This window comes from Chelonoidis abingdonii, chromosome 25, assembly GCF_003597395.2.
Source record: "Chelonoidis abingdonii isolate Lonesome George chromosome 25, CheloAbing_2.0, whole genome shotgun sequence".
Taxonomy (NCBI): Eukaryota; Metazoa; Chordata; order Testudines; family Testudinidae; genus Chelonoidis; species Chelonoidis abingdonii.
Window position 1 is genome coordinate 9,335,899 of NC_133793.1, and position 12,725 is coordinate 9,348,623.

Here is a 12,725-nt window from a genome sequence, read left to right on the forward strand (position 1 = left end):
TCTTCTCAGTAAAGAGTCTCCAATCACGTAGACTTGTCTTTTCCTGGCAACAGTGTGATTCTCCGGTCTATCCCCCACACCAGCTGGCTGCAAGCCCTCTTGATTTGTCTCCGCCCTCGCAAGGCTCATACTGGGTGTCGCCTCCATTGACTCCTCCCCTCCTTCTGCAGGACTAGCCGCTCGCCTCTTTTTCCTCGCCCTCTCTCCTTCAGCGAGCACCTGCTGTGCTCCATCTTCATTTTCCAACTCACCAAACCTGTTCCTGAGTTCTGTTTCTCCGTCGCTGGCCCGTCTTTTCCTCTGCCTGGTTCTCCTAGTCACATGCTTCCACCGTCCACTTTCCTCACCTAGTAGAAACAGCTGGTCCCCTTTAGCAGCTAGGGTGCCCTCTGCTGGCAGTTCTGCCCAATCATCCTCCTTCTGCTGTGATGCCGATATCCAATTCGTATTCTCCCCTTCTTCCTTTTGTTACACCCCCTCTCCGAGGGGACGAGTGAGAGGTAGGGCCACATCTTCAAAGGTAGTTAGGTGTCTAACTCCCATTATTTTCAATGAGCATTAGGCACCTAAATATTTTGAGGATCTGGCCCGTGATGTCCAGTGGACATGCATAGTTGCAGATCCATCCATGTATGAGCCTGTTCTCTGTTTCTTAGCCCAGGATATGGTTTTTATGTCATAAACAGGAAGCATCTTCAATTTATCATGTAAATAACCCTGGCAAGTAAAAGCTTTGAATAGTTTTATTGAGGGAAACTGGCACGTGGTAAAAGACCAAATGTTTTCCTTAAGGTTACACTTTCCTTATTAATTTTCTAAACAATTTAATGCTAGCTTCCAACAGAAAACCAAAAAGGGGGGAGAAATGAGTTAAGTTATTTAATAAGGGTGGAATTGTTCTGACTGGTAAAGCGACTGTGCATCGTAAATCGTGTGCAAAAGTAGTTATGCAGCAATCTCTTGTTGGCTACCACCATTGCAGACCACGTCTCCGTGGGAGGCCTGGGGGACAGCTTTTATGAATATCTGATCAAATCCTGGCTGATGTCAGACAAGAGAGACACTGAAGCTAAAAAGATGTATAATGATGCACTCGAGGTAAGTTCGATTGCTTCTGCAGCTGTATTTTTTACAAGGAATATTTTGTCCAACAGAATGTTAGTCAAAGCAGTTTGCTTTTCCTTCCTGCAAGATGTGTTCAGATATTGATTTTTAATACATTTTAGGCTATAGAAAAACATTTGGTTAAAAAATCTGCCGGAGGATTGACCTACATTGCAGAATGGAGAGGTGGCGTCTTGGATCACAAAATGGGCCATTTGGCTTGCTTCTCTGGTGGCATGATAGCCCTTGGAGCAGAACAAGCAGCAGAAGAGAAAAAGCAACATTATATGGATCTAGCTGCAGAGATTACTCACACGTGTCATGAATCCTATGCACGCTCAGGTAAACATTGTGGATTAAAGTACTGCTGATAAATTACTGTGGTCGGTAAGGATTTACAGCCGCTAAAAAAAATGAATCTCGCATGTGAAAAAGATTGCAGTAATTCTCTGGCACTTCTGCAGCATCTTCCATCAAAATAAGAGGGCTTTTAACATTCATCTGTCCTTGCCGCACCCCTGTGGGAAAAGTCAATATTGGTATCCCCCTTTTAGATAGGGAAACTGAGGCATAGAGAGGTTGAGTGACTTACGCAAAGTCATACAAGAAACCAGCAGCAGAGCTGGTAACTGACCAAGATCTACTGAAGCCCGGTCCTGTGCTCTAATCCCAAAGCCCTGCTTTCGCCCTATAAAAGGAGTGATCTGTGTTCCTATATATCAGCACTTTGAGGTGTTGCCATAAGAAATGGAGTAAAGCACTGATCTGCCTTTCATTTCTTCCACGATATACAACTGAAACAAGCTAAATGAGCAGTTGAGCATTATGTAGGGTGTTAGAAACAGGGAATTGAGTTCTATTATTCCTTCTTAAAACGCACCCAAACCGTAAATCCCTACTGCAGCCTTCCTAAGAGTAATAGTAATAGGATGAAATATAATAGTGAAAAGTGCAAGGTCCTGCACTTAGGGATTAATAATAAGAATTTTAGATATACGTTGGGGACGCATCAGTTGGAAGCAACAGAGGAGGAGAAGGACCTTGGGGTATTGGTTGATAGCAGGATGTCTATGAGCCGCCAATGCGATATGGCCGTTAAAAAAGCAAATGCGGTTTTAGGTTAGGTGCATCAGGCGAGGTATTTCACCCACACGGATAAGGAGGTGTTAGGTGAGCGGTTATATAGGGGCGCTGGTGGACCCCACCTGGAATATTTGTGTGCAGTTCTGGTGGTCCCATGTTTAAGAAGACATGCATTTCAAAGCTGGAACAGGTTCAGAGATGGGCTACTAGGATGATCCGAGGCATTTGGAAACCTGCCTTATGAAAGGAGAACTCAAAGAGCTTGGCTTGTTTAGCCCAAGCCCAAAGGAAGGCTCCGGGGGATATGCCTTGCTCCGATAATTAAATATATCAAGGGGAGTATGTACGTTAGGGACGGGAGAGGAATTATTTAAAGCTTAGGTACTAAATGTTTAACGACACAAGGACAAATGGTTACAAACTGGATATTAGGAAGTTAGAACCTTGAAATTAAGACCGAAGGTTTCTAACCATTCGGGGAGTGAAGTTATGGGAACAGCCTTCCGAGGGGAGATGTAGGGGGCAAAAGATTATCTGGGCTTTTAAGACTCAAGCTTGATAAGTATATGGAGGGGATGATAGTGATGGGATTGTTTATTTGGGCCAATTGATCTTGGATTATCAGGCAGATAAGTCTGACCTTAATGGTCTATGAGGGATGTCTGGATGGGATGGGAATCGGACGTTACCTGCAGAGAATTTCTTTCCTGGGTTGCTGGCTGTGTGAGTCTTGCCCCACAGTGCTCAGGGTTTAGATCTGATCGCCATATTTGGAGGTCAGGAAAGGAATTTTCCTCACAGGGCGGATTGGCAGGGCCCTGGAGGTTTGTCCGCCTTCCTACTGCAGGCGTGGGGCCTGGGTCACTTGCTGGTGGATTCCTGGCAGCATTGAGTCTTCTCAAACCAAACCACAATTTTGAGGACTTCAATAACTCAGTCATGGGTTAGGGGTTGTTATAAAAGTGGAAGGGTAGGGTTCTGTGGCCTGCTTTGTGCAGGAGGTCAGACTAGATGATCATATTGGTCCCTTCTGACCTACAAGTCTATGAGTAAGTCTCTCCATATTTCCCCACATTCAGTAAAATCTTTCTCATTCACACAGCGTTCTTCGCAAACAACATGTGTTGAATATTTGCTTTCACGTAAGGCATTCAATGCAGGCATATAAAGACTAACCATACTAACAACAGGACAAATGTGGCAATCCCTTGGCAAGTCACTGTTCAAGATAGAAGTGCTTGTCTTAAAGGTGAATGGTGACACTCACCTCCTTTATAAAGTACTTTGAGATCCACAGATGAAAAGCATTTCTAAAAGTGCCAGGTATTGGTATTATTATAGTGTGTAATTTGGCAAGATCATATAACCAAAAAGATCTTGCTGATGACTCGAGGGCTGTGGTTAGCTCTACACACACCCAGCTTCAACATGCTTGTAATTATTTGGACTTTGTTCCTTTCTTTACGAGCATTTGTCTAGCACATCTGAGTATATGTAGTTGCGGTTTGCTGTCCAGGAGGCTTGCCTGCAATGTGCCTCTCTTTGATAACTGTTCCTTTTGATTGTTTCACGTCTTAACTGCATCAACAAGCACATATTTATGAGCTGCGTCGAGCTCATTTGCCTAAAGCAGCTCTAACAACCTTCAAGCCAAGCTGGAATTGTATTTTCAAATGCTTTTCACAGCGCTTGCAGAACTGCAGCTAGGCCGTCTGAGCTAACAACCCACGGGCTGCAACTGCCTGGAGCCATTTTTCACCTTCAAGTGTATCCATCACCATCGAAAGGACAGCACTAAGCCTGCCATTAGCAGCTACCCTTCTGTCGTATCAGCCAGCTCGCAGTGTTTGAGACAGCGGCTGTGCATTTAACCTTTTCCCTGGTGCTCAGGAAACAATGTGAGTTGTTCGTGCTGTAAGTTCTCTGTTCCCTCACTCTTATAACGTGGTCCAGGTAGGGCAAATAAGGTGTGTAAAGCAACAAAGTGTGTATGTGAAATATAGTCCTTTGGCTACAGCACCAGACCAAGAGATTTGGATTCTGTTTCCAACTCTGTCATTGGTTTGACTTGATCTCAGGCAATCCCTGTGCCTCAATTTCCCCATCTGTAAAATAGGGGTGATAATTTTCCAATTCATAGGGATTCTGAGAGTGTGTGTTTCTTTTGAGATTCTCACATGGAAGGTACTTGAGAAGGACAAAGCACTAGTAGTTTTTTATTATTTTGTAATCAGAAAATACAATTGAAAGTAACTCCGTCTATTTCATAGCGATCTCCATTTCAAAAGAAAAGTTAACATACCAAAGCTAAAAGAGAGGAAAGGGTGGCAGACACAGATCCAGCTAACTTCTGATCGTCCCTCATGACTGTACAGTAATGATCATAGAATCGTAGGACTGGAAGAGACCTTGAGAAGGCATCTACTCCAGTCCCCTGCACTCAAGACAGGACTGAGTAATAACTAGACCATCCCTGACATGTAACCTGTTCTTAAAAACGTCCAGTGATGCAGATTCCACAACCTCCCAGGCAGTGTGTTCCAGTCCTAACCACCCTGACAGGAAGTTTTTCCTAATGTCCAAATTAAACATGTCTCTTGCACCAGTTTAAGCCCATTGCTTCTTGTCCTATCCTTAGAGGTTAATGAGAACAATTTTTTGTCCTCCTTCTTATAACAACTTTTTATGTGCTTGAAAACCGTTATCATGTCCCCTCTGTCTTCTCTTCTCCAGACAAAACAGATCCAATTTTTTTCAATCTTCCCTCATAGGTCACATTTTCTAGACCTTTAATCATTTTTGTTGCTCTTCTCTGGACTTTCTCCAGTTTGTCCACATCCTTCCTGAAATGTGGCACCCAGAACTGGATACAATACTTCCGTTGAGGCCTTATCAGAGCAGAGTGGAAGAATTACTTCTTGTGTCTTGCTTACAACACTCCTGCTAATACATTCCAAAATGATGTTTGCTTTTGTTTTTTTGCAACAGAGTTACAGTGTTGACTCATATTTAGCTTATGATCCACTATGACCCCCAGATCCCTTTCTGCAGTGCTCCTTCCGAGGCCGTCATTTCCCAGTTTGTACATGTGCAGTTGATTGTGCCTTCCTAAGTGGAGTATTTTGCATTTGTCCTTTAATGATTGGTCAGTCTGGAGGGCCCAATGACCATGAAGTCAAACCCATACCTGAGACAACATACAAACATGAGAAGCACTGGGGTGTCAACAGTATAGCTACATTGTCTCTGAATAGTTTCCTTTTCCAGGGCTCTGCTGTAGGAGCTTTTTAGCTGATGTTTCTCACGAAGGCCTGATCCTGAGAGTGCTGCTCAGCACCTCTCAACTCCTGTTGACTGCAGTGGAAGCGGTGGGGGTTTCTGACCCTAATCCGGTGTGAGAAAGATGACTCTAAGAGCGTCCATCAGGAGTCTTGGGACCCAATTCAGCCCAGACAAAAATCCAGTGACTTCTTGCATACACTTACACCAGGATTGAATGTGACCCTTTGATCTTGTTGCCATGGGCCAAGCTGCTATTTTCAGAAGCCCTTTCAATTTACTTTTCGTATTTCTCCACTTATTTTACTGAGCCGTATTCAGAGCTGGGATAAGTAAGCGCATTCTTTGAGTCAGCAGAGTTGCACTTGACACTGTATCTGAACTGATACTGACGCGTTGACATGACGGATTGCTTGTTGCACCTCATAGCAAGCCTTGGCTATATTAATGCAGCATAAAAACATCTATAAAACCTGTTAGCGTCGGTTATGAATTTTGAAAGGTGATTATTATGTGTGGGGGTTTGTCTTTCTTGCTCAGATACCAAGCTTGGCCCCGAAGCTTTTCGCTTTGATTCTGGAACAGAAGCCATGGCCACCAGACTCAGCGAACGCTATTACATACTGCGCCCTGAAGTGGTAGAAAGCTACATGTACATGTGGAGGCTGACCCATGATCCGAAATACAGACAGTGGGGTTGGGAAGTTGTAAAGGTACGATCATGAATTACGCAGCATTAACCATTACAGAACCGTGGATTCTTACAGGCATCTTTTCCTGGGCTAGGAAAAGGATAAGCGGAGTTTTAATCGTATTAGCCAACGTCATGTCTTAGCTACCGCACAGTAATATAAAGAGAAACCTCATTTGCTTTTGTCTGTTTACTGATCATTGAAAATGTTTGGGCTTCATTTAAAAAAATGATAATAAACCTTACAGGGTTTGGAGGAAAAAAGAGCTGCAGACCTCAGACAATGTACTAGCTATGAATGTAGTAATGTCAGATGTAGTGGATTGAGCTACACATTTGGAATTATCTAGACTCTGTGAAACCATAGTTTCATATTCTTGCAGGGTCGACTCAGCCCTGCTCATATTAGGGTAGAGATATGAGCATCAAATACTGTGTTTGGATCTTCAGAATGAGACTGCAAAAGGCAAGATCTTCTCTGTGCTGTGAGGATGTAACAGATCCCAGAGAGACTTCTAGGCTAGAATGTCTTCTCACTCCAGCACTGTTTTCTGGTGTGATGTGCACAGGGCTGCTCCTCTGTGCCCCAGAGGTGGTTGCATTTCAGTGGCAGCATTCAGGCATTCATAAAGTGTCTTGGAAAGGTGCTGTGTAAAAGTAAAGAGTTACTCTTTGACACCTGTTGATGCTCCCCCCATATCAACACCAAGCAATCAATAAGCTGTACATGTTTACCTTTTTCCAGCTGTTTCATTAGAATTAGCATCTTTCCTGGACTCTTGGGTAATGATCAAACTCTTCAGTGAGAATGAAGCTGCTATAAAACCTGAATCTGATTTGTAAACCTGACTTGTAACACTGCTGATGCTGATGAACAGATTACTCCATGTAGCTGGGTGTCGCTGAGATTTATTTTCTTTTCTCAGGCACTGGAAAAACATTGTAGAGTAGAAGCAGGCTTCTCTGGGATCCGAGATGTTTATACCACTACCCCAAGCCATGACAACATGCAACAGAGTTTTTTTCTGGCAGAGACATTAAAGTAAGTCTAGCATCATGAGAGGAGATTTATTCTGAAAGCTCTCTCAAGGTCAAAAGTCTTTATGTTGTGGGTCGTCTTCATGCAAAATACACAATAGCTTCATCTTAGAAAGCGCTGGGTTCCCTGCAGAGCAAACTGGGGAAGATGATGGGATACTGCAGGCTTTTTGTGTCTCTTCTGCAGAACAATTACATAAAGCGAGGTGAACCTGCTTTGGGATCAATTTCAGCAGTTTCCCAAGTGCTCTGTCGTTTTCAGCACATGCGCTGTATTTAACAGGAGTTTTGGCCAGATTCTCAGCTTAATCCGTTTAAATCAACTTAGCTGTACGGATTTCGAGCTACGCCATTTACCGCTCTGAGAATCTGGCCTTGTATGTACACTTGGAATCCCATTAGAGTCTTTCTGTAACCCAACTTAACGGTTTTTCTTTTCTCTCCTCCTGCCATGTGCCTGCAGGTACCTGTATCTTCTGTTCTGTGACGATGACGTGCTGTCTCTGGAAGACTGGGTATTCAACACGGAAGCCCACCCACTGCCGGTGAACCACACAAACTTTAAAGCTAAAGCAAGCATGCAATAATGATACTGTTACTGAAGCTCCCTACTTCGGTGGCACTGTATAGCGGGTTACTGCATTTCCTTTCCATTAAAGGAATTAGCGATGTTCCTAAAATGGTATTTTGGGGCACTAGTCCAATTCCGGACAGTATTATACTGGGGAGAATAAACTGTGACGTGAGCACCTTGTTTTCCTCTATGAGGAGATCTATTAGCCTGGTCACAAGATGTTGATTCTGGGCCATATTGTAAACAGATCATGGACATTCCTTTATACAGAGAATTTATATGAAATCCACTGACTTTGTTTTCTAGTGGCCAAAGGATTGGAAGTTTGCCATACAATCGACTTTTTCCCCTTGTTCTTCCTTTCATTTTTCATTTTGGTTTTTGCCTTTTATATACAGTTGGATTTTATCATATTTTTAATTACAGTTTTCAATATACTGTGCTTTCTATGTGGTGTCAACATTGTAACTAAAACAAAAAATGTCTGCAAAATTCTTGACCCAAATGTATTTTTATATATTTTTTCCTGTGCTCTTAAAAACATATTTCCAGTATATTGCATCACATGTAACTTTCCTTTATAATGTTTGTGTTTTTCTACTTTTATTTGGAACTAAATGTTATGAGTCACTTGTAATAAATTGCACTGCTGTAATAATCAAATCTGTGAAATAGAATAAAAAGTCTTGTAAAGTAAGTTGCATAATTGGGTTCATTTGAGATTAGCAGCAATCCATCCAGAACTGTCAAAGACTTGCTGTATTATCCTTGGAATGAACAGCTGACAATAACGGTTGATTTTGAGAATAATTTACAATAAATGTTTATTTCAAGAAATAATCTAGCAATTGTATTGTCAGTAATTCCAACCTTCTTCGACTCTTCTAGATTGCTTATTCATTGTGCAACTGTGGGCTAGCAAGAACTCAATTAAATATCTTATTTCCTAGCCAAAAAAAAATCCCCATCCAAGTTTCTTCCTCATTATATTGTAATTATCTCTGGGATGAAGTTACAGGAGAGAAAAAGGAGGGGAGAAAATGGAGCCAGATTTTCATACTGTTTCTGGCACTGAGAAGTACCTTACTTTGTAGGTTGTCCCATTGACTTTCAGTAGGACATTCCATGCAAAGTCCTTCAACATGAATAAGGGTATCAGAATCCGGCTCTGAGCATCACAGATCCTCTGCGTCAGAACAATTCTGGGCTCTGCTTTGGGCCTGATCCTGGAAGAGGCTGAGTGCCCTCAGATTCCATTGATCGAGAACTCAGCATGATTGCAGAATTGGACCTTGTGCTCACTCACATCCTTGATTGTTTGGTCCTCTCTAGTAGCTGGTCCTAGCTGTGCATCCTCCCCTTCAGTTGTCCCTCTTCAGATTATTTGTTTCATTGACAACCTTTCCCCTGCAGCTCTGGATCATTCCGAAGGTGCCTGGTGCTTTGCATTAGACATGTTACTCTCTCATATTGTGAAATGCTGATTAGTTTCTTCAGCAACTCGGGAAAGGAAAAGCAAGTTGAAAAAGAAAAATGTGCTTTTAAATCTATGCCTGTCGAAGTCCCAAAGGGAGAGAAGATTGTCATGTGAGGACTTAACCTTTATCTCAGGGATAAACTAGATGGTAAGCTTGGCCCAGAGGGATGATTATTGTAAATAAGAGTCTTGGGAGTGAGTTATTTTATCTGAGGGATTTTGATGCTGGGAAGTAAGCTTAACCCAAGAGAATTTTTGCAGTGGATTAAGAAATGTCATGAGTTACCAAAACTCTGCCCAGCAAGGTCTTAAAAAGCATCCTTCCAACTCCCATTAACATGGATTCCTGTCATTTCATTCAGATTGTCTAGTTTGATTTTCTTCTTGTTATTTTCCTTTCCCAAAGCACAAACCACATTTCCTTTCTGCACAAGTGTTTAGATGTTGCAGTAAAAACAAATGCTACAGTCAAAAAGATTTCTGGAGAAAAGATTTTTCCCTCCTGAAATTCAACAGCTGCATCAAAAAATAATGATCTTTCTGTTACTTGCTTGTAAATTAAAAATGTATTGATGTTTCCTTAACGAGGTGCTCTGACTGCTGCTCAACACCAGTCCCAAAGAAAAGTATTCAGTGCAAATGTCTGTCTCTAAAATCTTCTAATGATTAGCCCATAGTCCTGCAAACACTTGCGCTTCTGCTTAACTTTAGGCAAGTGAACAGTCTCTTGGAACTCAATGGGACAACTCCCATGAACAATGTTAAGAACGTGCATTAAGATCCTAAGTGCTTTGGGGTAGAGACGGTCTTTTTGTTCTGTTTGTACAGCACGTAGTACAGCATGGGGTTGTGGTCCATGAGTGGGGTTTCTCAACACTACCACAATACAGTGATCTCTGAAGGACTTGGTTCACTTTTCTCAGTACCCTTTGGATCTCATTTGGCAGGCTTTATTCAAGCCGAACGCTGACTTCAGCGGTCGTTTTGCTCGAGGAAGGGGAATTTTTCCCTTTGGGTTTCAGATGCTGTGCCTAGCAAATCTATTTCCACTTTGAGAAGAGAATTTACTTGTAATGTATTTTGTTTGTAGGATTTGTATCCTGTTTGTGTTGAGGTAGAAAAGGAACCCTTTCGTTTACATACCTTTTAAGCAAAAAAAAGCAATAACGATTCATTTGAATTGTTTTCAGTTCTAAACATGCCGGGAAATGCGTCGGGGAAGAGGTTATGCTTTTGTCTTGCTCACCAACTTCACTCGCAGGCCTGGGGTAAAATAAGACACACGTTTTTAACAATGAGAGTAATTAACCATTGGAACAACTTATTAGCAAGGGGAGTGGATTCTCTTATCGCTGGAAATGTTTAAACCAAGATTGGATGTTTTTCTAAAAGTTTGATGTTCTAGCTCAAGAGGTCAGTTCAGACAATCACAGTGGTTCTGTTTGGTCTTGTAATCTCTGAATCCTAGACCCATTGGTGTCAATGGGAGTTTTGCTATAGACTTCAGTGGAGCCAGAATTTCACCCATTTGGGGTTTCTGATTTTTTACATATTTGATTAAGAAATATGGTACAACCTTGGTTATCTGAATGCAGATTCAGATGTCTTAATTCACCCAAATATGCTTTTCTGGCATCCAGTAGCTTTCTTCTCCTGCATTTTGTAACTCGTGGTGAAGTTCAGTATCGTGTCATCAGTGGCACCAATTCCTTCCCTAGTCTCATATTTTCAGTGGGTATCTTCCAGTAAATAAATGTTAGATCCAGGAGGTTGTGGCCTCTGATTGAATTTTCTTCTTAGATCTTAGATGTCCTCTATCTTGAGACTCAGCTTGCTTCAATTTTGGCTCTGTTACCCAGCAGATGTCTGGATATTTAAAATTCCTCCTAAGTGGAGTAATCTGTAATTTCAAGAACTATGAGTGTAGCTCCAGGAATTTTTTTTCCACTCTCCTTTTAAGGGGAATTGGTCTTTAGCAGATGCCCTCTGTTTCTCCTTTTGTCTTCCATTCCTTGGCTTCTTCTCCACAGAATTCACTGCCATGCTCTTCATTGCTGAACGGCCTTTCTAACACTTCTGATGTATGATGCCTCTCTACCTCTTGTATAATGTATACCATCTGTGGCATTCCAGATCTGAGGCCTATCTCATCAGGCCTTGTTAATGCCCACTAGATCATTAAATCACTTCTAGTTCTTGTTTGACACCCAAACACTTGAGTACATGTACTTGTTTCAGAACTCTTCCATCCTGTGTTCTTCTGTACTCTACAAGTACTCACCACATTGTCTGAGTTAAGTGACAGCTCCCCTCATCCCACTTCCCAGCCAAAATGAGCCCTGGAAGTTTTAAACCACATTATCGAAACCATCTAATCCAACCAATAACCTCTCATCACATACATTATTTTAATGCTTTCTGAATCCAGCCTCTTCCCATGGGGGCAGACATTTGTTGATCACCAGTTCTTTCTTCCATATAGCTAGTGTGATGGGGCAAGGCCAGATGGCTACAGTAAAGTACTGAGAAACAGGTATGTTAGCCTATTGGCATCCCAGGGGTGGGCGGGCGAAGCCCGCCCACTTCTAAAGGACCTCCCCCCAGCCTAAGGGGAGGATCCACAGGGCTAGAACACCAAATAATTACGTGGGACAACGAATGAAAAAAAAAAACAGGATCAAGGATGAGTCACGAGGGCTATACTAAGGAACCGGATGGGGAAACCGAGCAAGAGAACCCGCGACAAACCGCCCACTGCTCCCTAACAACAGGCGTCAAGGAGCCAGACGGACCCAGCGCCCAGAGGAACTCTCCGCCGGCATGCGTGACAGCACGGAGAGAACGGAAAAGGACACCTACAGTCGCAGGAAGTCCCGTCGGACAAGCGCTCCTCTCCCGGTGTTTCGTAAGATGGCTAGTTTGCGCAGGGCCAAGAAGGAGGTTGAGAAAGGAGATCCAGCGAACTTCGGTGCGGGACCAACGGATGGGGTGCAATAAGATAAAAGGTGAGGGAAAAAGTGCCAACCAGAAACGTAAAAAAGATATTCAGGAGGAGCCGGAACATAGGGGCTGCAACCATGGCGCACTCCAAATAAACGGCGCCAAGTGTCTCCTTCCACGCCACAGAAAGGCAGGTGTCGGGGACAGGGTGAACGCGCGCCAAGTAACACCCCGTAACGCTCACGGCACCAAATGACAGGACTCGCCAACATGAACATCCCAGCGGGCGCGCGGACAGGGCAGAGTACAACTGGCCCACCGGGCTTCTACAACCCCCAGAAGAGTGGCAGAAGATCGCGCATTATGGTATCCGGGCGGAACAGCGAAGGGTGAGGTACGTGAAGGGTGTGGAGCACCCGAGCCGTGTACAGATGTTTTCGGTGCGCCGGTCCTGGAACAGAACCGCGCCTGCACATCGTCAGACCCGCTTGCCAGAGAAAGCGGTGAGGGGTCGATCTGGGTACACCACGGGGCAAGGC

The 12,725-nt window shown here is 43.3% G+C and overlaps 1 protein-coding gene across 1 annotated transcript in view; it reads left to right on the top strand.

The window, feature by feature from the left end:
• MAN1C1 (mannosidase alpha class 1C member 1) overlaps positions 1-8,466 on the top strand; it is a 92,695-nt gene extending 84,229 nt beyond the window's left edge. The window contains exons 9-13 of the mRNA XM_032789512.2: positions 983-1,098; positions 1,227-1,446; positions 6,007-6,179; positions 7,084-7,199; positions 7,659-8,466. Of these exons, the coding sequence (XP_032645403.2) occupies positions 983-1,098; positions 1,227-1,446; positions 6,007-6,179; positions 7,084-7,199; positions 7,659-7,782 (749 nt within the window). The 3' untranslated portion in view covers positions 7,783-8,466. The remainder of the gene's footprint in view (positions 1-982; positions 1,099-1,226; positions 1,447-6,006; positions 6,180-7,083; positions 7,200-7,658) is intronic.
• The last annotated feature ends 4,259 nt before the right edge of the window (positions 8,467-12,725 follow it).